Raw genomic sequence first — 24,909 nt, 5'->3', positions numbered from 1 at the left:
TCCCAAAAAAATTTCTCTAAATATACAAAAAAAAATAATAATAATAATTAATAAAACACATCTTGAATATAACACAAGTATTGTTGCGCTCACATAATTAAATGTTCACCGTTGTTTACGAGTAAATTGATCTCATTGTGAGTGGATAATTAATTATGATATTTAATGAGCATTTTATCATAATCCAAAAAAAAAAATGATTGTTGTCTTTTGAGATGATGATCCCTCTCTCAATGAGATTATGATAAAACTCGATAAATATTCATCTTTGATGTAAATTTGTTTATATTTTTTTTTTTTTGTTGTTGTTGGTTGTTGATTTAAATTGTTGATTCTAAAAGCTTTTACTAGCTATCATTTGTGCTTAAAGTATTATAACGATTTCCAAGATTCAGTTTCACACCTTGTGAGTTACCCTGACTTGCTCGTTGTTCAGCGGCTTGACGACCAAAGCTTGCCTTATTATGACGAACCTCTTCAAATGTACCTTCGTTTCTACTGGATCTATTCAAAAAAAAAGTTCAATCAATTTCAAAATTAAAATGATTTGCGATTGTATTAACAATGGTGAGAGCAGTGCGGTTGTCGTAAAATCAACAGAAGGATCATCAAATTTTTATTTTTGTTTACTAGTCAACATTAAGTTATTTATTTATTTCTACACAGGGGCGGATTTACGCGTAGGCAAAGTAGGCCTGTGCCTACGGCGGCAAAAAATTCGTTTCAATTATTAAAATTTTTTTTGTTTAATAAAAATGTGAATTTTTTTAAATTTTAGTCAATTTTGCGTGAAACAATCATTTGAAAAAGTCGCCACTTCACTTAAACTATACCTAGTCATTATGTTCGCGAATGTCACTATCCTGGAAATTTTAGAACGTTTCTCAGAAATATTAGAACCTAACCTTCCGTCTTGTTTTGGTCAACTTTGGAAATTGGTCAACAAGATTTTTGTTTATAAAAAAAGCGGCACTTTGATACCTGCCTATGGGCCCCTATAGGCAGCTAAATCAGCCCCTGTTTGTATACAAGAGTTTAGTATACAAACATGAATAATAAATAGACACAAAGTTGTTAAACGAACAATTTTTGGGATATTTGACGTTAAAAGTGAAGCAAAGGTTGTAATACAAGCACTCGAACGGAATATAACCTTAAGTAAAAAATGCATTTGTTATACTTACTTTTTGCCCCACACATTTGTAGTTTCTGGTTTAGAAGCACTACCTAATGTTGGGAAATATTCTTGATTATGAATATCAGGTGCAGCTTTGTTACGTGTTCGTCCTCCACTTTGTGTTAAATTAAGTGCATTCCGATTTCCTCGAAGGTGAGGTGCAACGTATCCTCCTTTTGTGTCTGTGGAAGACGTTTGCGCAACTGTTGCTGGTGCAACTTCAACTGGAGCTGGCTCTTGATGTTGCTATTAACAATGTTAAAAAAAATTAATTATCTTCGACCTTAAAGTCTTGATTTTCTAACTATGTACCATGAGTAGGTATATTATCAGTTTTATTCTCACATAACACCTCTCTGGGGTCATCCATAATTTGAGTAACGCACATAAGTGGAGTCTTCTGAGATTTTTGATAAAATGTGATTGGGGGTACTGGGCTTTGCAATATTTGTAATATTACAAATTCTAATAAATATTTTGAATTTTTCAGTAAGGTCCATGCTGCGCAAGATCTGAATTATCAAGTAATTTGATGATTCGTTTAACTTTTGAGGGGGCTAGGAGGGGCAGTCTGGGCAAACCGGATCCTGGCCTCTCAGCTTGGTTGGTACTCGGTGCGAGTTGCTGATCTAGGTTTGGTAACAAGACTTTCTTGCTAGCAGCCACACCCCCAGTCAGGCGAGGTATTGCACACACACACATTCAAGCTTGCAGGCCTTAAGGTGGCAGCCCCACCAGCAAGATCGGGTAGCGGTGAGTTAATAGCTCGCCCTACCTTAAATTCCCAACCATTACTGAAACCTTAGAGGCTCTACGTCCCCCTCGGGATCATGGGACATAAATATTTAAATAAATAAGAGTGGACGTAAAAAACCTAATCACATTTTTTTTTCAAATAGGAATACCAGCCTATTTACTAAAAAGTTTTTATTAAAACATAGTTATTGCGGGAAAAAAAGTTAAAAAATTTCGTTTGTTTGTATTTGTCCAGTCGATTTTTACTCAGTTCTATTTATTGTTTTGAAATATTTTGTCCCTACCTTGAAGTTAGAATATAAAAATAAATGACCAAACTTTGATTAAGCTACAGAAGTTAATCGGGTATAGAAACATCTATTGGCATTCGGGCTATTATGCAAATATTTAAATGAATATGATCAAGGCCACGAAATTATACTAATTTTATCTAAACTGGCATTAAAGTTAAATAAAAGATTTTATGTACAACGTGCATAAATCAATTCAAATGACTTTCAAAAAAGGTGGATATTGCCTGCAAGATGTTTTTTTTTAAATCCCATACAGTAAATACCCCTTATGTTAATATGACGTTTTGAAAAATTTAAAAACGAAAATATTATTTACCTGAACACGTTTCCAAGGCCCTTTTGTTTGATTACCATCATTTTGAGAATTATTTACATCTCCTGAAGTTGAACCACTATCACTTCCACCATCCCCCAACCCACTGTTATCACCGCCTTGGTTATCAGAACCTGAATTACCCGAATTACCGTCAGCATTTATACTCAAATGACCAATTTTCAAACCACTATAATCTTTTTTCTCTTCTTCGAAATCTTTCCACTCATCTTGTTCCTAAATAATGTGATGCATCAATAATCAGGCCAATTAAATGTAACAAGTATAGAGTGTATACAAACGATTTTAGCAAAACACAAAAATATACATACATGACTATCTAATCTTGATTCATCCGTTTCTTGATTTGAACGATCCTTTTTTATCGGTTTTTCTACTTTTTTACCCGTATCCTCTAACTTCTTAGCAATTTCATCAGCTGTTGAAAATTTTTTTATATTTTTAGCTTTTTTCCGATCTTTCTTGGCGAAAAAATCATCTAAATCTGCCATGGCTGGGGACTAAAATATTTCAAGTAATTTTTTATAAATAAATATTATAAACAAAATTTATACTTTTTAATAAAATAATGCATTACATGTGTTCTATGACGAGTGGCAGATTAAAAAGATTCTTTCACCTAAGTGACATTTCATTTTTTGATGTTACCACCACTATTTTAACACATTTCACTGCTAGGAATTACATCGAATTTAACAACCTTCTATATGTTTTTTAAGAATTACATCGATATTTTTTAAAATAAACAAACGAACGTTTTGCTTTTATTGTGATTGCCATTTTGCATTTCGCCAAAATATTAAAATAGGATTAAGAAAATCTTCTATTTTTCTTCCCGTCCATGACATGTTCTTTTATGTATTCATTTTATAGCGTTCTGTACAATGTATGCATGTGTTGTTAAAAAAAGAATGGATAAAATTAAATCCCATAAATTCACCTTTTTTCTACGAAATGAGCTGTTAACAGTGTTCACCCAATTAGTGCAGGTTCTTGACTCCTAAAATTACGTCCAAATTCTCTACCCTAATTGATGGAATTTGTCTAAAGAATAAATTTCAATTATACAGGTACCTTACAACTTATTTTTACATTTGCTCATCTTAGTAAAATCTAGAAAAAGGTCTAAAATTTATTACATTTTGAATATTTGCAACATGATCATATAATATCGTTAGTAAATTTGGTCTACAGCAAAACCAAAAAGATATTTTTTTAAATAAAAAATCATTATAATGTGCGGATAGAAACCACAATGCATAATCTTTAATAAAAGCGTTTTTATGTACTTTTCACTCAAATAAATACATTCTTGATAGTATAATTCGAAAGAAAATCAATTTTTGAAAAAGCGTAAATATTCATCACATGCATATCATAATCAATATTTATCTCGAATATCCCAGGAAGTGGCAGTATTAAAAAGGCTTTGAAAACGCAACGAATTTTCCGATTTTTACATTCTATGTATATATTTTCAAGTGTTTTGGTTGTTTTGGCTGGTTCGATAGCCCGATCAATCTAAATTCTGGATACAAACACGCTAATGACCTAAATTACGCATAAATATGTCATTTTATACTTAGAAACATATCATCCATATAACACCATTCTTAAAACTTTCTAGTTAGCCCCTGATAAGAAAATGCTTTTGGTAGTCGATGTTCTAGTTATGAACATCAAACAGAAATGCAAAATGCAAGAAAAATCTGCTCTCGTGATTCCATTTATTAAAATAACAAAAAATATTTATTATCCACAAAATTTTTATTTAGAACTATTAAAGCACAAATTAAATAGTGTGCTAATTACAAAGAAAAATAGTATAAATGAAAATTATCCTGGTGGCCATTGCATTTGTCTACCACCTAAGATATGAATATGCAAATGAAAAACAGATTGAGCTCCATTTTTACCATCATTGATTACAAGTCTATATCCAGTTTCGTCAATTCCAACTTGTTTAGCAACTTTGCGAGCAGCAACTAACAAATGTCCTAAAACAGCTTCATCCTCATCGGTTGATTTTGATAACTGGCTAATTGGTTTGCGAGGTATCACTAGAATATGAACCGGTGCTTGTGGATTAACATCTTTGAAAGCTACACACTGCAAAAACAAAATTTTATCAATATTTTGAATTTATCCATTTAAAAAAATTCTTACTTGTTCATCTTCGTATAGAAATTCACATGGAATTTCTTTACGTAAAATTTTCCCAAAAATTGTATCTCCGCCTGCCTTGGCAGTTTGAGCTAAAGCTACTTCATCTGACATATCTGAATAAAAATAATTTTTCGACTAAAAACCATAGATAAAATATAGTGCTAAAAACGTGATAAAAGTACAGATTACCGGCGTCAAGTTCATTTCGTAAGGGGTGTACAATAATGACCATAAATCATGAGTGATTTTATAATAGCCTAGGCTTTCGCAACTTTAGAAATAATATTGACAAACTAAAATTACTGATTAAAAAAAATTCATGAATTACTTTTTTTAAAGGTATAATATAGTATGCCAGCCGATAGAGTTTCTAAGAGGACAAAAGACAAAATTTTTAAATTTTAGCACATTATTCATTAAAAATTCTACTCGCCAAGAAAGTAAAACTGTGGGGATTCCCGATATAAATCCCCTAGAGTTCAGTAATGAAGATATTTTTGGTTTATTTTTTTCATATTCAAGTAAACTTAGTAGATTCTGGGCAGCTTTTACTTAAAAATAATTGGAGAATATTGATTTTAATTTTTAATTATGGGGGAGGATTATGGGTATAAAGATAAATATAATGAAATAAATTTATTCGTAATTAGATACTTTTTTATTAAAAAATTAATTTTTAAAATTAACAAAAAAATGTCGAGACACCCCTGCATCCACCTAACACATGTACATGTAAATGAAATATGGTTTGATATCCATTAAATCCGTCATTAATTACAATACGGAAACCGTCTTTAAGGCCTTGTTCCTTTGCTAATTTTCGTGCCACAATTAATAAATGTCCTAATAATAATTCATCTTCATCCTTGGCTTTGGATAATTGTGGTATATATTTTCGTGGAACTACTAGAAAATGTACAGGTGCTTGTGGGTTGATATCGTGAAAAGCTATACACTAAAAATTAAAAAAAAAACTATTAAAATATTAAAATCGGCAGAATTGATTATTTTTATTACTTGATCGTCTTCATATATGATTCGAGCTGGAGCCTCTTTTCGTAATATTTTTCCAAAAATTGTATTATTTATTGTACATTGTTCATTTGGTGAAGCCATTTTATAGATTATAGTGAATCAATTTGGTACTAACTACTAAATTATATTTAATATTGACTGGGCAGGACTATCGATGCACTTGATTCTTATATTTAAGAAGAATTATTGCATGTTCTTCTTTTATTAAGGAAAACAAAAGTTTTTAAATCAATTCTTTTACGTAAATTTTACTTTTTTTCTCCCACTCTTTCCTGCACAATGATGAAGAGGAAGATGATTGTATATATTATAGGATAGGAGACGGTTTTTTTTTTTTTTTGTAAAAAACGCGGACAATAGACAAATTTTCATGAGTATATTAGCAAGTAAACCTTTTTTAGCAAAGTGTAGGAAATATAAAAAAAACTTTTAAAACAAAAAGAAAACCGACTTCATAAGAAAAACTTTTTCAAAACAAATTAATATGCACTAAAAAGTAAAAAAATAACGATAATATAATGTAGTTAAAATTATTGTTAATTTTGGAGTCGGTGTCAGCCAAGGAAACAATTCTGATAGAACAGTTTGCTACATTAGCTTGGCTGAAACCGACTCCAAAAATAACAATAATTTTAATTACATTATATTATCGTTATTTTTTTACTTTTTAGTGCATATTTATTTGTTTTGGAAAAGTTTTTCTTTTGAAGTCGGTTGAAAATTTACAGTTCTTCAAGAATTCGTCTTAACAAATATCAAATTTTAATAAATAAAAATTTAAAAAATCAAAACATATTTTATTAAAAATTAATATCGCAAAATTAGGTACAAAAAATCTTAAAAATAAATTCGAAAAAGCATTCACACATGAAAACAATTATTTGGTACCAGTGGATCCAAAACCTCCCTCGCCTCGTTCGGTTTCAGATAAAGACTGCAAAAAAAAATAGTTCAAATAAGTAAAGAATTTATCAAGTTATGAGAAAAATTATAATACCTCAACTTCTTCAAGTTCAGGGTAGTAAATTTGTTCACAAATTAATTGTGCAATACGGTCACCTTTCTTAACAACAAAAGGTACATCCGAGTGATTGAATAAAACTACTTTCAAATTTCCACGATAATCTTCATCTACAACTCCAGCTATAATAAATAAAACAAAAAATTAATTCATTAACCATGACACATCTAGTGATTGCTTCCAGGGCGCCAAAAAAAAAAAAAGAATTTTAGGACATTAATGTAAATAATATTTAAAAAAAGTTATTTTGGTTTTGAACTTATTTGTAATCATGCTCTTCGTTGTTTATTCAGTTCTGAGGTAACCTGGACAAAAGGCTCAAGTTTCCAAATTATCATTTTTTGGCGCCATAAACAAGCAACAGAATACTCTAGCTTTTTAAGTTAACAAATAAAATTCTTACCTCCAACGTCAATTCCATTTTTAGCTGCTAATCCTGAACGTGGTGCAATACGTCCATAGCATCCTCGAGGAAGCTCAATTTGAATATCAGTTGCAATTATTTCTTTTCCACGTGCAGGAACTAAACCATCATAAGCAGCTCTTAAATCGTAACCAGCAGCTGTTGCAGATCCTTTGGTTGGTGCACTAGCATTTTCAGATAATTTTGCAAAACGAAGTTTTACTTGTTGAACTGGCATATTGAAATATAAAATTTATGAATTAGACAGGAACTACTAACAAGTGAACTCGATGGCCGTTAACTAAAGAATGAGTTTCAATCTTTGAAGATATATCATTTAGGCGGCTAATTTATTGATTTGGCGGTTAATTTTGGGCGCGTAAAACATGATTTAATAAACGAAAAATAGCTCACCGATAAAACGATTTCTCCACATATTATTCTTATTTCACTTTCCATTAGAAAAATTTAATATCCCAGAATTAGATCGTTAAAATTGCTGAAAATGAAACATTCGCGTCATTGAATGATGATGGAATTGATAATTTTGACATTTGTTTATAAATGCCGCTATGACTTAGTGTTAAATTTTTAAACTAGATGGCTATTCATAAATCAAAGTAATCACAGACCTATATTAACTGTCTGATCCGACTGACTAGGAAATAGGAATAAACAGTGCTCAAAATAGCAGTGAATATCTGAGCATCCTTAAAGATATCACTGTTAATTATTATTTCAATTTCATGAACTTTTCCATTAATATTTGTTAAATTAATTTGTATAATTAGGAAAGTTGTTATAGACCAATACCAAAAGTTTTCAAAATATGCAGCTAGATAGGAAAACTAGGAAGAACCGAAGAAAGGTTTTATGAAATTTCGACACAGTGTGTACTCATGGATATAGGAATATTTTAAAAGGGATGGAGTATAATCGAGTGGGGTGAATCTCACTCAGGGAGGAGAGGCAGGGCTGAAAAAATTTTGCTCAAATTTTGTGTGTGGCCCAAATTACGTTAGCTGTTCAGTTTTATATTGTAATCTTTTGTACGAAGGAACGGAACCCTTCAGGTGCAAGTTAGATTCGCATTCGACCGGTTATATTTTTATACCATGTATATATGAAATATACATAGTATATTAAGTTTAGTCCCAAGTTTGTAATGCTTAAAAGTATTGATGCTACGAACAAAATTTTGGTATAGATGTTCATAGAATCACCTAATTAGTCCATTTCCGGTTGTCTGCCCGTCTGTCTGTCAACACGATAACTTAAAAACGAAAAGAGATATCAAGCTGAAATTTTTAAAGCGTACTCAGGGGGTAAAAAGTGAGGTCGAGTTCGTAAATGAGCAACATAGGTCAATCAGGTCTTGACCTATGGGTCCGTAGGACCATCTTGTAAACCGTTAGAGATAGAACAAAAGTTTAAATGTAAAAAATGTTCCTTATAAAAAAATAAAGAACTTTTGTTGAAAACATTTTTTTGTAAACATCACTGTTTACCCACGAGGGCGTTAATTAGGTGCAAATTTTATAGTATGTATTAATATAGAAATATCAGTTATGTGTGTGGCTATTTAAAAGTGGATATCTTCTGTTATTTACGTGACGTCAAAAAACAGACGATTGCGTCATCAACACTGTCTATAAATGGTATTTCAACAATAAACTCAGTCAATTGTTTGTTTTCATTTTGCAGCTTGAGTTTGAATACCTACACAAATCTTTAACTGTTTTTTTTATGAAACCAACAAATTTTTGAAAAAATATCATGTGTGTTTTCGATTTCGTGTTTTTTTTAACTCCTAAATTCTAAAAGAGAATGTATGAATTTGAAATATCAAATAAAACTCAAAGTTCAATTTTTCGAATAGAAGTTTAAATTGCCCTTATCTTTCGAATTTTTACTTTTCCACATATAGATTTTATGGACTATAATTTTTTCACTGCCTTAAAAGAATGTCAATTACAAATATAAAAAAGAATGTAAACAATAAATTTTTTGCTCTTATCAGTTTATAAAATTTGTTGGTAATTTTTTGCCTTGAAAAATTTTATAACGAAAAGTTATTTAACAAAAAATTTTTTGCTTTTATCAGTATACAAAATTTTTTTGGTAATTTATTTTCCTTGCTTGTGAAAAGTTTAAATATCGAAATGTATGTTTATAAATTTTATTGAAGAAAAAACAGGTAAGTTGCAAAATTTTTACTGCTTATTCATGCAATTTATTGTTATCAGACGTTCGAATTTAATAAAAAGTTTAATGTTATTACCTATCTATTGGTATTTTGAATGCATATATTAATTATTATTATTATTATATAAAAATGATTGAATAAAAAACAAGTATGGTTAGAGGATTCTTCATTAGATGACAGCAGGGTGTGCGAACACATCATGGCTGTGGATGTGCGATTTTTCAACTGCTCAAGTTTATTAGTGATTTTTTATATATTAACAAATTTTTTATTATGTAGTGCAAATATTCCACATCGTAAATTTGAATATAAATATTCGTTTAAACCCCCATATCTAGCGCAAAAAGATGGTACTGTACCATTTTGGGAATACGGTGGATGTAAGTATTAAAAAAAAAATCACAGCTTTAATAAATTAGACACGTAGGAGGTTTAATAAACATATACGTGGTTATTTATTTTGAACCATATATTTTACAATTTTTTATGTTTAATTTCTAAAAGAAAATGTCTAGGATTTTCAAATATTATTTGATACAATTTAATAAATTTATGAATTATTAAATAATTTTTATGATTTTGCCCATACTTATTTTATAAAAATATATTTGCCGGGGGACCATATGTAGAAATTTCGATAACAAATAGATATGTTTTTTAATACGTTCGGGGAATTAAATTTTAGATACAATCGCTAGTGCGGAAAATGTTCGAATTGTACCATCGTTAAAAAGTCAAAAAGGTGCAATATGGACTGTACAACCAACAAATTTCGATTGGTGGGAAGTCGAAATTGTTTTCCGAATTACGGGACGTGGTCGAATTGGAGCCGATGGATTGGTAAATATTAAAAATGTTTTTTTTTTGCTTGAAATTTAATTTTTTTTAATTTATAGGCTTTTTGGTATACGTCAAATAAAGGTGCTTATGGTGGAGATGTTTTTGGATCGTCTGATAAATGGAATGGTTTAGGAATATTCTTCGATTCATTTGATAATGATAATAAGCATAATAATCCATATATTTACGCAATTGTAAATGATGGAACGAAAGCTTTCGATCATCAAAAGTAAGAACCTTTTGATAAAAGTTAATAATTTTATTTTTCCTTACGTCTAATTCTCTGTTTAAATTCTATTAAAATTCTAATAATAATCCAGAAAATAGTCGCCATATTTTCTCTTGTCAATATTTAATCATGAATTATCAGTAGATACACATATTTTAAAAATAATGATAAGGATAATCGTAAACAAGCGTGTGTCCAGCTTCGAATCTAATCGAAGTTGTCGAAGTAATTTGGCCTTGCGGATTTTTTTTAATGTAAAGACGACTCACGATGGAAACCTGTTCGTGTACGAATATTATTTAGCTATTAAAAATAATATTCAGTTTTAAAATATATAGTGTGTCCCCGGATAGAGGTAACTATACTTGTAAATTTCCTTATTTTGCATTTTAAGAAAAAAAAAGTTATTCTTTATAAGATGTTTTGCTTATTATGAAAAGTATGTAGGAATATTTAAAACTTCTAAATAATGTATAGGGTAGCCAAAAATTTGGAATCACTATTTTTATTTTTGGTAAACTACCCTTCTTTTTTATAAGTTGGCGAAATGTTACTAAGAAAAGTTACTCGCAATTAACAATTATGACTCTATACAAAATATCAAGAAGATCCGTGTACTTTAATTATAGCATCAATTTTTATTTGAACAAAAGCTGTAATTATAAAAAAACGTGTCAAAGAAAATATTAATAAACCAATTAACATGTACTATTCGAGAGTCTAATTTTTTGTGAACTAGTTTAGAAAATTAAAAAGAAAATTTATTTTCTCGGATAAACATTCACTAAGAATGGAATTGTCAAAGTTGGAAAGATCTTCTTGATATTTTGTATAGTCATAATTGTTAATTTCGAGTAACTTGTTTTAGTAACATTTTGTCAACTTTTAAAAACGAAGAACGACTTGATTCCAGAAGTAAAATTTATTAAATTCAAAAACCCCCGACAAATGAAGTTTTTCCTTGCAGCTCTCTTCAAAATGAACTGATTTTGAGGATCGTCGCTTCTATTTTAGTTGTTTCGTGTAGGGAACCCTGAACTCGCAACTGAAACATAAACTTTTAAATAATAAAAAACAAAATCGGTTCATCCATTTAGGAGCAACAGTGCCACAGACAAGCAACACCCGTCTTTTTGGTTCAAGGGTTGATACAAATTTAAAAAGATGTATCAAATTTTATAAAAATAAAAATAACATTTTAATAATTTCTAGTGACGGAATGACACAAGCAATCGCAGGCTGTTTACGTGATTTCCGTAACAAACCATTCCCAACGAAAGCAAGAATTGAATACTATCAAAATACTTTAACCGTTTCATTCCATAATGGAATGACAAATAACGAACAAGATTTTGAAATGTGTTTACGTGCCGAAAATGTTTACTTACCAAAGAATGGTTACTTTGGTTTGTCAGCTGCTACAGGTGGTTTAGCGGATGATCATGATGTATTCCATTTCTTAACAACTAGCTTGTATCCACCTGGCCAATTTCCAGATCATACAGCTGGAGGTATTTTTTTGACTTTTATTATTATTATTTTTTTATAACTTATAGAATTCAATATGAATCATCTGTATTTTTAGCTGGAACGCCTGTTAACGAAGAAGAGCAATTGAAATTAAATCAGGAATATCAGGATTACCAGAAAAAATTAGAACAACAGCAAGATGACTATCGAAAGGAACATCCTGATCAGGTAAACTTCAATTCTTCAAAATTTTAACACGAGAAGGTATAATATGTAAAAAATGCTACTTTTTCTTTGCAACAGTCTGGAAAATTGGCAAAACACACCCTAAAATTACGTTTTTCTGTTGTAAACATGCTAGAAAGATGGAATTTTCACCAAACGACACGAAATAAAATCAAATTAATAGAATACTTCGAAAACTTTCATTACTCATATCATAATTCCCTGGAAAATCCCCCAAAACTACGTTTTTCGGTTTTATACATGCTAGAAAGATTTAGTTTTTTGCATTTGACGTGGAATGGCTTGAAACGGGAAAAATCGGAAAAAACTCTAAAAATTACGTTTTTCAGTTCTGCAATTTTCTTATAATTCATATTATTTCCTGTGACGCGGAGCCAAGTCCGATTTAAAGCAAAGTTTAATTTCGAGATTCGTTATCTGAAGGTCTAATAGACTTCAAATTAAATTTTGTTTAATTTTTACAAATTTACCTTAAGTCTTGTTTAAAATATAATTTTTAAGAATAACAGTTTAATTTTCTTTGAAGGTACCAAAACATAAACAAGAAGAATTAGATGAATGGTATGAAACAGATAATCAACGTGAATTAAGGCAAATATTCCAAGGTCAATCTTCGATATTTGAATCGATACGTGAATTAAATCGTAAACTAGATGAAGTTGTTGGACGACAAGAGCGTACACTAAGTTTATTATCAGCAACAGCGGGTAGTGTTCAAGTTCCAGTGGGAGGCGGTGTTCCACCTCCACCGGCAGGTGGCGCGGGTTATGTTGATACAATACGTAGACATGAAGTAGATGCTATCTTGACCAATCAAAATACAATTGTTCAGACAGCTCGAGAAATTAAGTAAGTATTAATAGATTATTTGACAGGCCATATTGTGTGTAACCACATCTTGGCTATTCAACTGTGCACGCCTGAAACTCACTAGAGCACAATTGAAAATAGTGGCGATATTCTTGACAGAACACTGTCAATTGAATTAGTACCTTCATAACAGAGGCATCTTTGTTGACCCCAATTGTAGGGCCTGTATGGAGGCGATGAAGTCTCCATACATGTTATTTGCATCTGTGAAATCTACAGGGCGTCAGGTTTAGAATGTTTGGGTCCGAAACCTTGAATCCATCAATCCTAGACTTTTTTCGTGGCGTCTGGCTTCGACAGATTCTATAGCTTTATCTGCTTAAAATAGTATCGTTTTTCCGGAGACGTCTCGCCTTCGGGTGACAGGTTGTTCTCAAAGAGAGCACAGAGAACCCTTTGGTCTAGGTGGTGCGGTACCCTTTGATGTATTATTATTATCGATTATTAAGGTGTTTCAAGAATAAACCAAAAACTTTTAAGAAAGAAATAAATGTTCAGTATCGTTTCACGGAGGAGATAAACATGGAATAATAATCCTGCTCCATTTTTCTCGTATTTTTAAAATGCCGTTTCTGCGCTAGTTATCTTCGGTATAAATTTTTTTTGCGTTTTATCTGTGTAATAATGTTTGATTTTTTTACAGGAATTTTGTGACTGATATTAAAGCACGATCCGATCAAATTATAAATACGCAAGCGCGTCAACCAACAGCTCAAGTTCAATCAGTTGGCTATGATATGCAATCAGTTGTAAATGAAATGCGTGATGGATTGAATCATGTTAAACAGAGTATAAATTCCGTGGCACAAGTATTAAATAGACCTGGTGGTGCACAAGCACAAGTTGCTCCATGTCCCACACAATCGTGTGTGTCTGTTACAACATTCTTAGTCATTGCAGTTGTTCAATTGGTTGTTACACTGGGATATCAAATTTACAAGTAAGTAATTTTTTTTTATGAGGTTTCTATTTAGTAAACTTGTACCAAGAAAAATGAAATACTGACATTAGAGAATATTCATTTATTTTTTTTATATTTTTAATTCATTGTTTATTTATTTTATTTTAACAATTAACTCAGTCAGTTGTTTGTTTTCACTTGTTTTTTTTTTAATTTTCAGGGACAGCAAAAATACACAATCAAAGAAATTCTATTGAATGGAAAAAGACTAGTTAATTGTTGAAAATTAAAAAAAAAAATATTGTTTGAAATTTTTTTATATGAAGCAAAAACTCATCCTACTTTGTACCATTTAAGTTCTTCCTTCCTACAAATATATTAAGTAGAAATTTTTTTTATAGTCTATAAGTATTTAAAGAAAAATAAAACTACTTAATCATTAGAAAAAAATAATTGAATATTTAAAATATTCAATTTATTTATTTTTTTTTTTAAACGAATTTCAAACGGAATATATAATCAAATCATGTTAAACATTGTTACAAAAAGCTGAGAAAAATTATCTTCAAATTGAGTCGAAATTTGAGAATCATTAATCAGGGAATTATTAATGAAATTCAATATTTATGATTAAAAAAAGAAAAACATTTTTCTAAGTCGAATTACTTTAGCAAAAGTAAGTAAAATATGAGTTTTTGTTTTAATCGCCAGGTTGGAATTTTTGAAATTTTTAAGTTTAAAAATCCAATCTAATAATTATTTTCATTGATAGGAGGTTCTTGTTTATCCAGTTCTCGCTCAGGGCTGCCCGTATTGCCAACCTTTTTTATTCCATTCGATCACTGAAATTAGAAATTATAGATTACTCCCAGGATTAATGGATCTAAAGTTTTGGACCCGAACATTCTAAATCTGACGCCCTGCAAATTCCTGCAGGTGCAAATAACATGTATGGAGGTTTCGTCGTCCTCCATATAGGCTCTACAAGTGGGATCATTAGATATCCCCATGTTATGAAGGTGAGTTTAATCGACAGTGTCCTATTGAGAGCCCCACTATCCTTCTCAACTGTGCTCTAGTAGGTTTCAGACGAGCATAGTCGAATGACTTAGCTTTGGTTATACACAGTTTGGCCTGTGATATGCCCTGCGTAAAGTGCCAGTAATCAAGATAGGCTTATCGTAGCCATTCTTTGATTCGATAAATAACGGAGCATCTTGCTATGGGAATGGCAGGCTCAGGTGAAAGGAGCGGTTGAGATGAAATATAGTTTACTTAAAATTCGAATTTTTCAATCATGAGTACGAGCTGGATACAGAAGATAACTAAATTATTCTGATTTTATATCCAATTATAGAATTTGGCAGCCCTATTCTAGCTAATCCAGGTTCGACTGTAAATTTAAAAACCTTCTTTTTTTGTGGGGGGTTAATTAATGTCGCAAAGTTAGTTTCCTACCTAATCGTGATGAAAATTTCGCTTGATGAAAAGAATATTCTTTTGGAAGTATTTTACGCTTAATCCAAAACCTCTTAAACTCGTCCTTACCCTGTGATGATTCCAAATACAAGTTTAATAAGCTACCTCTGTAAATCAAATTAACTAGTTTTTAATCATTTAGGCAACTCAATTTAGAAACAACGATGAAGATAATATTTGTAATTGAAATAATAAAACAGTAGTCTCAAATTCCAAAAACAATCGAAAAAAAAAAAACCGAAATGATTTTGGATGCTGTTAAATCGTTTCGTTTTTTTTAAAATCGTTTTCAATTTTTTTTTAGACCAGAAAATTATTTTTATTGTAAATATTGGTTTTTTTTGTGTGTAAATGAAGCATTTATTAAAGTTTTTCATTAACTTATCGCTAACGTTACTTGTGTATTAATTGAGATTATTATTTTTATATTTTATCTAATCAAATTAAAAATTAGTGATTAGTGTTGATTGAATTCAATAATTCTGATTCATTGATTCATTTATTTGATTTTATTCATCATAGAAACTTATTTTAAGATTTTAAAGAAGAAATGATTCAACAGCAGGGAAATATGAAATAAACCTTTGGGTCGTGTCAGTTAACAGACATTTTTACTAAACGACCTTAATACATCATTTAATGAACTGTCTGGCTGATTCTTAGGCCATTCATACATTATGGTCTAAGAATCAGCCAGAAAAAACTCATATTTGATTATTATTATTATTATCCAACTGTCGCAAAACATGCCAGTCTTCAAAAAGTTTGCGAAAAGTTAAGTTATTATTTGAGCTTGTGGTTTGTTTTTGTTTGTCCGTTTAGCGGAAAACCGGCATTAGAACCAACTACAAAATTGAATAATTTTTCAATATTTTAATAAAGAAGTTTTACTTTCCTTGTTATATAAGGAAACTTTCTTGGTACCATTTGTTTTATACAAATATGTTTAAAAAATGTCTCGTTTTGATTAATTCAATTAAAAGTTCATGAATTAGAATTATTCAATTCAATTAATTATTTAAAATAGTACTTATATTAATTTATATAAAAACATTCCAAAAAAATTTCCTGTAAGTACTATTCTGTTAAATTTTTTTATCTTCATTTGGATTTTCTGCAATCAAATTTCGAAAAAAAAAAAATTATGAAAATTAATTTTGAAAAAATAAAAACTAAATATCGCTGTATGATAAAATGATACGTCTTTTAGGTTGTGTATTAATTATAAAAAAAATTAATAAAATTTTGTACAAATTTTGTTGGGAAATAATAAAAAAATATTTTCAAATCTGATATAAAATTGTTGTTTCTGCCACACTGAGATCAATTTAATCTCTACAAAAATTTTACACTGCCAAAAGATGCTCAACAAGGAAAGGGGTGTAATAAAGTAGGCCTTCCCTGGTGGAAAAAATATTTGAAAAAATAATAAATCTTAATAAGTCTTAGGAAACTCTGAAAAAGTCTTAGAAACTTTAAAAAAGTATTAAGAACTCTGAATTAGACTAGTCCGAAAACGTTGAGAAATTCAAAGTTCCTAAGACTTTTTCAGAATTTCTTATTCTTCAAATATTTTTTCCACCACGGTTCAGTCTAACATTGAGCCTGTTCAGTATAATTAAAAGAGCGTTTGTTTCTCTCTGCCGCTCGCTTCTTACCATAGAAAAAATATCAGCCATTAATTTCTCTTATCCACACTTGGTCGCCCTTTATTTTAAATTTGGTTTCATTTTTTAAATTTTCTACTCTATTTTTTCTTTCAGTAAATACTTTTTAAAAATATTTAAAAATTAAAGAAATGTTATTTAAATGAACAAATTTTTATTTAATAACAAATAAAAATAAGTTTTACTTAAAATAGTTTTTATTTTTCGTACATTTCTACTATCAATTACATTAATCCCACAAGCTTGGGAATGCGCCGATCCGGAACTACAAGCGTTAGATACTTTGCAAGTTGAGCGGAATTTCTGCTGGACCGTTTGCAGTTACGAAGAGGAGCCTTGCTGAACCCATGTACTTTATACAAAATGCTTACTTCGTTGTTCCTTATCACTCCCTATAAAAGTATCAAGTGAGAAGATAGGTTTAGCAGTTCAAAAATAAGGTGATTTTACAGGTAAATAGGTTTCTTTATGTGATTTTTATTCTACATTTTCAATTTATTTATATTGTTACATTTTTAAAATTATAAAATAAATTATTATTAGCCACCATATACAATGTTACTTCGGTATTTCAACCTTTTTTGATAAGGTGATGAAAAAAATGACTATCCATCACCATGGTAGTTGATTTACGGGCTCCCATCAATCGGTCTTCATGATTATTTATATTAATCTCATTTTGATTACAGCACATTGCTCAAAAATTTTTTCCATTTGTTATACGAATATCATACAACGGCAATTTTATTTTATTTACAAATTTGTATCTGCTTTGTTACCCCCGAACTAAAAAAACGGGGTGTTATAAGTTTGACCGCTATGTGTGTCTGCTTTTCTGTCTGGTTGTGGCATCGTAGAGTCTAAACGGTTGGATCGATTTTGATTCTTTTTATTTCTTAAAAGGTAATTTAATGGAGAGTGTTATTAACTATGTTTTAAGTGCGAGTTTAGGGTCCTTACCCGAAAAACTCTAAAAATTGGTGATGTTCTTCAAAATCAGTTCAGTCTGGTAGTCTTTTCCAAGGAAAAGGGTAATTTAATGGAGAGTGTTCTTAGATACGTTTCAAATCCGAGTTTACGGTTCCGTATCTTAAAAATTTGTCGAAGATTTTTTAAATTAAATAAATAAAAGTAAATTTTACTTGTTATCGATTGTGAATACGTTTATGTCGAGATAAATTACTTTGTTGATTAAATGTTTTCTTACAAACATCACATGAAAATGGTTTTTCTCCATTATGAATACGTTTGTGATAAGCTAAAGAGCCGTGATGAGTAAATGTTTTATTACAAATTTCACATGAAAATGGTTTTTCTCCACTATGAGTACGTTTATGTGAAACTAAACGATGTTGGTGACTAAATGTTTTATTACAAATATTACATGAAAATGGTTTTTCTCCACTATGAGTACGTTTATGTATAATTAAAGCACTTTGATGTATAAATGTTTTCTTACAAACATCACATGAAAATGGTTTTTCTCCATTATGAATACGTTTGTGATGAGCTAAAGAGCCGTGTTGAGTAAATGTTTTATTACAAATTTCACATGAAAATGGGTTTTCTCCATTATGAATTCGTTTATGTCGAGATAAATTACCTTGTTGATTAAATGTTTTATTACAAATATTACATGAAAATGGTTTTTCTTCACTGTGAATGCGGTTATGTTTAGTTAAATAACCTTGCTGAGTAAATGTTTTATTACAAATTTCACATGAAAATGGTTTCTCTCCGGTGTGAATACGTTTATGTAGAATTAAAGCACTTTGATGATTAAATGTTTTGTTACAAAAATCACAATAAAATAATTTTTCTCCTAAAACAGTTTCATCTAATATTTCATCTTTAATAATCAGTTCAGTATGTAATTCTTTTTCAAGTTTAATATTTTCATAATTAATTGTGTACAAATGTTTATCATTTTCATCACTCACAGGTTCATGTTTTACACTCACAACACCATCACTTTCACTATCATTGCTGTCTTCTTCTGGGATTTCATTTTTAATCCGTTCCACTTCCATTACGACATTTTCATCTAATATTTCACTTTTATTAAGAATTAGTTCTGTATGTAATTCATTTTCGAGTTTAAAATTTTCTTCATTGATAATCATATGATTATTTAATATAAATATTATCGAAGATAATAAATGAGAACTCTAGGATATATCGAAATAAATTTCGATTTTTGCCCCAATTTCCTAGATCAGTATCCAAAAATGAATTATTTTGTTTAATCTCTTTTTATACTTGTTTTGCTTATTCAAGGTTCAAGCATCAATTTTCTTTAATACCTAACCTAACATATGTAAATTTATTTTGTGTCATATTCTCCTGATACAAATTCTTATAAAATTTTATATGAGATAAAGAAGATATCCAAAAAATATAAATTGTGCAAGAGTATCTATCATATAGGCAAAGCACGTTACAGGTTATTTTTAGCTTTTTGAAGTAAATATTTTAAAATTTGGTATTAGGAGAATATGTAATACAAGTGATTTTACATATTCAATAAGTCTATGAATATACATATTTTTTATGTCTATGGTAATATAATAAAGACACACCTCCTATTATATGAAGTATAATAAAAGGTGTGTCTTTATACAGCATTTCTATTGGTCGAAACTACAAAAAACATGGCTGCTTTAATAGAGTAAGATATATAGATATTGTATTGAACCAAAAGAGACAAGTATATTAGTAATACCAATGCTGCCAACACAAAGATATTGTAACCAACCAAGTATACCAACCTAACATATGTACTTTATTAGATTACCATAGACATAAAGAATATGTATATTCCTATAATATCTAACATATTCTCCTGTTACCAAATTTTAAAATTTTTACTTCAGAAACATAAAAATTACTTGTAACGTGTCTTGCCTATATGTTATTTATAAATCGATATTGTTAAATCCTGAAAGAAAGAATTAAAAATATTTTAAACATTATACATTGATTTATAATATTTGTAATTTCATATACAAAATAAATATATTCATTTGATTTGATTTTTTTTTTGGCTGGCTCTAAAGCCAGCCGTTTTCGAGATATACCCAATTTTCCATTTTCAGATGTCACTTTTTAAATACTAATTCAACCATAAATTTTTTAATTTAAAAATATAGATTCTGTTTGGTATTCCTGAAATCGATGTAAAGGATAAAAGATAAAGGTAAGTAAAATATTGAATATTAATAATTAAACCAGAAAAATTGATAAAAAGGATATTTTATTATATTCACATATTTGTACATATTTCACTTAAAATAAATATGAATGAATAATAATGAATATTATACAGTATAAAATCAATTTTCAGTATAACAATTTTTTCATTTTTTCTAAATTAATAATAATTAATATAAATAAATAAAAATCGTTATATTTTAAATTTTGTTTTATTTTTTTCTATACCATTTATCCTTTCAGAACAAAATTATTAACTAATTAATTATTCCTAAAAGTATTAAGTTAATTATATGGTTATTCATAATCCGAGTAGCTGAGTTGATATAACACTTGTCTATGAAACTACTTAATCAAAAAAATCTGACACTTCAACCACGTAATAGCTCAGAAACAACACACTGGGCTTCCACGCCGTCAACCAGTGTTCAAATCCCAGCTGTAATTATTTATTTTAACATAAAATTATTTTTTTCCCCATCAGTGATTCTCACCCGGTGAATAGACCAAAATATAATTAACACATAGGCAATGGGCAATAATGCTAGAGCGGTTGCCTAAAACTTAAAACAGGTTTTTAGTGTATTTTTCTGTAAATGAAATAATGAACATTTATAAACACACAATTTTTGAAATGTAATAATATAATTATCTGATTTGCTATTGCGAAATAGCAAATTTATATTCTAAGCAAAAAGCAAGGATGAAAGCTGTGTATAAACAGCTAATAACCTTAAGTTAGAACTTGAATGTATAAATGTTATGTAGTTAGTTTATCAAACTCTGTACATAAATGTAATTGTTATTTTATTGAATAAATTTTATTTGAAGTTGAAGTTGTCTATGAAACCAAGGTATGCTGGTTCGTACTATTTTTTCTTTTAGATTAAATGAATTTTTTCTGAAAGTCGTTATATATTTAAAATTTTCTATTCTATTTTTTATTTCAGAACAAAATTATCAATTAAATAATTATTTAGTAAAGGTAAGTTAGTATTAAGTTAATTACGTGGTTAGTATTAAGTTAATTACGTCATTCTTTAAAATCATACACATTCTCTTAAAGATAAGTATTAAGTTAAATATATCGTTATATACAAGCCAGGTAGCTGTGTGGATTTTGTGTTTAATTTAATTTTTTTTTTCTTTAATTGTATGACTGAGACTTATACATCCTCCACTCCCCTTTTTATTTACAGATTGAAAGTTTATAAATTTGAATTAACAGGTAAGGAATGAAGTGTATAAGATTTAAAAGAATGAGTTTAGGACAGGTAGGTTTTTAAAAATTATTTAAGTATTAAATTTTTAAGAGATAAAACATGTATCAAATAGCTCAGTAGGTTGCGCTTCTGATTACGGATACAAAGTACCCTAGTTCGCATCCAAACGGAGTTAATAGTTTATTTAAAACAAAAGTTGATAATTTTTTTTTAATTTAATAAGGTTTTAACTTAATTGTTTTTTTTTTTTTTTTTAATTTCCACTCACCACAAAAGTTTACAGACCAATAAATAACTTTCTGATTTTCGAAGTTAAAACAATTACTTACCTATCAGGATATTCCTTCCTGTTCATTATGTGTTTTCCTAGTAAAAATGTGAAAAAAATCAATCATTTTTTCCTCCATTCAATCAAATTGACTTACTTTTTCATCAAAAAGTACGAAAAAATCTTCAATTTTTCAACATTTGTACTAGGAGAACATAAGTACGAATTAGTAGTTCCTGATAGGGAGAAAAAGCAAGTAAGTGTTTTCACCCCGAAAGTCTAAAATTTTATTTTGACAGAAAGTTATTGGTCTGCCCAGAAGTCATACTCACCAAACACGGGTGTGCAGACCACTAACTTTCTGACTTACGAGGTGACAACAATTACCTTGCTATCAGGTACTACTAATTCCGTCCGTCCATGATGTTCTCCTAGTAGAAATGTGAAAAAAATTGAAGTTTTTGAACGAAAAAAAACTAAAATTTTTCATCATTTGTACTAGGCAAACATGTTGTGGTGGAAATTTAAAAAAAAAATGAAAATAAAAATCAGAATTTGCTTAACAGAAAGAAGAAGAATTTTTTTACTATAGTCCTACTACCCTAGTTTCGAACCAGGGGACTATCTATTCGTAGGCAGATACGCTAACCACTATACCACAAGGGCTCTGTTTTTCATATTAATAAATAATTATATTAATATTTTCGACTTTCACTCAATATTCCCTAATAAAAATTATAACAAAAAGTAAAACTCATTTTCGGAAAATTTTTTGATGTTTTATTAGAAAAAGAAATGGCAAACGAAGTTTGAAATACTTACCTATTGCAAGGTTCGAAATACTTACCAATTTTTAACTGAAATAATAATGTATAGCTACAGAGACATGGGGAAAAATAAAAGAAAAACAGGTATATATTAAATTAATCAATAATGTAATATACATACCTTTTACTCACCTGTTTTTCAATAAACTTACCTATAAATTAATAACTGTAGTATTATTTTGTTAAAAATATAGGTTCTGTCTCATATTCCTGAAATCGATGTAAAGGATAAAAGGTAGGTATAATATTGAATAATAATAATTAAACCAGAAAAATTGATAAAATCGATATTTTATTCTATATTTTTGTACATATTTCACCTAAAATAAATATAAATGAATAATGGTTACTTTATACAGTATAAAACTTACTAATCAGTGTAATTAAAAAAAAATTATTGTAAAAAAAATTACGAACTTACCTTTTACTTACTTTCTGGTCAAATCGCAACTTTAAAATGTCGAATTCATCATTTTCTGAAAGTGGATTCTGTAAAGAAGGATTTTTTTGAAATAAAAACCGTACTCCGTAAATCATATTATAAATACTTACTGCCAATAAATGTCATAATTTTTTTCAATAAAATCCCATTAATTAATATATATCATTTTATTTCCTCAAATAAATATCTAATAATAATAATAATTAACCAATATTTTAGAAGAAATTTTGTTACAAATCAATGTAAACAAATTACATTTATGATATACAAAAAATAATTTTTACTTTTTCATTGAATTTTTCAATGTTTAAATCAGTCATACATAAAGAATGTGAAGTCACCTCACCATATTTCAATAATTGAATCTGTGTCAAAAAACGATTCAAGAAGATCGGAAGCTTAATATTGCTAGATGTCGGTTGTTTTGTTGTTATAAAAGAAGATAATCGAATATAAAAACTAGAAAGATAATTTTGTTCGACATTTAAAATTATAAAATAACGGACATCCCGTTTTATCGAATGTGGTAAAATTTTTTTCCTTTGTTATTCGATTGTCTTCCTATGTATTCGAATAACAAGAGAGTCCAAATCTAACAATTTTAAGCTTGCCCGCACAATTAAAAAATTTTCCAGGTTTAATGAACGTTCGTCTTAGAAGAAAAATCACAAAAGAAATAATTTATTTATCAATGACAATCTACGATGTAATGCAAACAGATTAAAAAACATACAGTGGAACTCCGGTAATCCCTTATCTGGGTAATCCGGCACCCCCTGTAATCCGAAATGTCTATTATAATTATTCGGCATATATGAAGTATGATTTGTACTTCAGAGTATAAAATATAGAATTTTATAATTGGATTTGTGATTTGTCAGATTACAAGGTACTTTTTTGAAAAAAAATCCGGATAATAAAGGCTTTTAGGCAATACTTTTAACCTGACAAATTCGATAGGTAAACACTGCCTTCCAAATCTCTGTTTTATTGAAGAGATTGGTGGGTCGACTTCATACATACTCGAAGTCATATCTATTTTATTTTCAAAATAAAAACACAAAACAATAAATCAAAAATAGCAGTCTATTAAAATAATAACTATCTGATAATAATTAAAACTAATTAATTAGAAATATACAATTATATAAATATATTTTTTGTAGTTTTTTTTTTTGTGTTTTTTAAATTTTTTGTTTTAAATTTCAAATATGTACATAACAAAATTTATGTTTTAATAAAAATATTTACAAGAAAACAAATATTTTAACTGATATAACAACTAAAAGTAGTTATTCAAATAAAAAAATTTATATCACATTTAGTCGAAACAAAACTATGTTGGGATTTATTATTATTAAAGGAAAGCTGTTGAGAAAACACTTTATGAATTTATAAACCAAAATTCATTGAGTTGCAAGGTATCTTAAAATAAGTGTAAAAGCTAAAAGAAAAAAATTTGTTACATTTTCACCGAGACAAACGAAAATTCTAGCTTTTTGTGTGCTCTAATATAAAGATAAAGAGGTTTCCAATTAACAGTGTTCGAACGAACATATTTTCCTTCCACTATCAATACAGCGGCTGCTAATGATGATTGCAAATGAAATATTGCTTTACAATCAAAACATTAACAGATAGCTCGATGTATCATTGAATATTATGCTTAGTTTGAGACGTTCAACGCCTCTTAGCATAGATTGTTTTAAACGGGATGTATTAACAGTTCGAGTACCAGTCAGCTGGGATTTGGACAATTTGTAAATTTAATGAAGCGGTTAATTGATTAAACCGTAAAAAAATATATAATTTTATTGTATGGATAAAGCGAATTAAGCGGCTCATC

The 24,909-nt window shown here is 29.0% G+C and overlaps 6 protein-coding genes across 8 annotated transcripts; 1 reads left to right on the top strand and 5 right to left on the bottom strand.

Annotated features, from left to right (window-relative positions):
- Positions 1-274: 274 nt before the first annotated feature.
- LOC123299994 (protein CDV3 homolog) lies at positions 275-3,060 on the bottom strand. 2 transcript variants are annotated; one of them, XM_044882443.1, is made up of 4 exons: positions 2,872-3,060; positions 2,543-2,776; positions 1,185-1,423; positions 275-504 (listed from the first exon to the last, which is right to left on the bottom strand). In XM_044882443.1, the coding sequence occupies exons 1-4, from the start codon at positions 3,049-3,051 to the stop codon at positions 348-350; spliced, it is 810 nt and encodes a 269-aa protein (XP_044738378.1). In that variant the 5' UTR covers positions 3,052-3,060; the 3' UTR covers positions 275-347. The 2 variants fall into 2 exon arrangements, with proteins under 2 accessions (XP_044738378.1, XP_044738380.1); XM_044882445.1 differs by having other exon boundaries at positions 395-504; positions 1,181-1,423.
- A 1,248-nt stretch (positions 3,061-4,308) lies between these two features.
- Positions 4,309-4,881, bottom strand: LOC123300008 (histidine triad nucleotide-binding protein 1-like). The gene is made up of 2 exons (XM_044882460.1): positions 4,727-4,881; positions 4,309-4,669 (listed from the first exon to the last, which is right to left on the bottom strand). The coding sequence occupies exons 1-2, from the start codon at positions 4,835-4,837 to the stop codon at positions 4,397-4,399; spliced, it is 384 nt and encodes a 127-aa protein (XP_044738395.1). The 5' UTR covers positions 4,838-4,881; the 3' UTR covers positions 4,309-4,396.
- Positions 4,882-5,375: 494 nt separating this feature from the next.
- LOC123300009 (histidine triad nucleotide-binding protein 1-like) lies at positions 5,376-6,008 on the bottom strand. Its single transcript, XM_044882461.1, has 2 exons — positions 5,744-6,008; positions 5,376-5,681 (listed from the first exon to the last, which is right to left on the bottom strand). Exons 1-2 carry the CDS (start codon positions 5,840-5,842, stop codon positions 5,409-5,411), a joined length of 372 nt encoding a protein of 123 aa, XP_044738396.1. The 5' UTR covers positions 5,843-6,008; the 3' UTR covers positions 5,376-5,408.
- A 553-nt stretch (positions 6,009-6,561) lies between these two features.
- LOC123300005 (deoxyuridine 5'-triphosphate nucleotidohydrolase, mitochondrial) lies at positions 6,562-7,731 on the bottom strand. The gene is made up of 4 exons (XM_044882458.1): positions 7,600-7,731; positions 7,186-7,416; positions 6,759-6,904; positions 6,562-6,695 (listed from the first exon to the last, which is right to left on the bottom strand). Exons 1-4 carry the CDS (start codon positions 7,619-7,621, stop codon positions 6,639-6,641), a joined length of 456 nt encoding a protein of 151 aa, XP_044738393.1. The 5' UTR covers positions 7,622-7,731; the 3' UTR covers positions 6,562-6,638.
- A 1,811-nt stretch (positions 7,732-9,542) lies between these two features.
- LOC123299974 (protein ERGIC-53) lies at positions 9,543-14,341 on the top strand. Of its 2 annotated transcripts, none has more exons than XM_044882415.1 (8): positions 9,543-9,771; positions 10,077-10,231; positions 10,288-10,460; positions 11,673-11,971; positions 12,067-12,158; positions 12,703-13,025; positions 13,690-13,986; positions 14,168-14,341. In XM_044882415.1, the coding sequence occupies exons 1-8, from the start codon at positions 9,591-9,593 to the stop codon at positions 14,202-14,204; spliced, it is 1,557 nt and encodes a 518-aa protein (XP_044738350.1). In that variant the 5' UTR covers positions 9,543-9,590; the 3' UTR covers positions 14,205-14,341. The 2 variants fall into 2 exon arrangements, with proteins under 2 accessions (XP_044738350.1, XP_044738349.1); XM_044882414.1 differs by having other exon boundaries at positions 9,545-9,771; positions 12,046-12,158.
- A 3,293-nt stretch (positions 14,342-17,634) lies between these two features.
- On the bottom strand, positions 17,635-19,220 carry LOC123299998 (zinc finger protein 860-like). Its single transcript, XM_044882449.1, has 2 exons — positions 18,697-19,220; positions 17,635-17,879 (listed from the first exon to the last, which is right to left on the bottom strand). The coding sequence occupies exons 1-2, from the start codon at positions 19,214-19,216 to the stop codon at positions 17,869-17,871; spliced, it is 531 nt and encodes a 176-aa protein (XP_044738384.1). The 5' UTR covers positions 19,217-19,220; the 3' UTR covers positions 17,635-17,868.
- Between the last annotated feature and the right edge of the window lie 5,689 nt (positions 19,221-24,909).

Source organism: Chrysoperla carnea, chromosome 5 (assembly GCF_905475395.1).
Source record: "Chrysoperla carnea chromosome 5, inChrCarn1.1, whole genome shotgun sequence".
Taxonomy (NCBI): Eukaryota; Metazoa; Arthropoda; class Insecta; order Neuroptera; family Chrysopidae; genus Chrysoperla; species Chrysoperla carnea.
The sequence above is the reverse complement of the archived record's forward strand: the minus strand, read 5'-3'. Positions and strand labels throughout refer to the sequence as shown.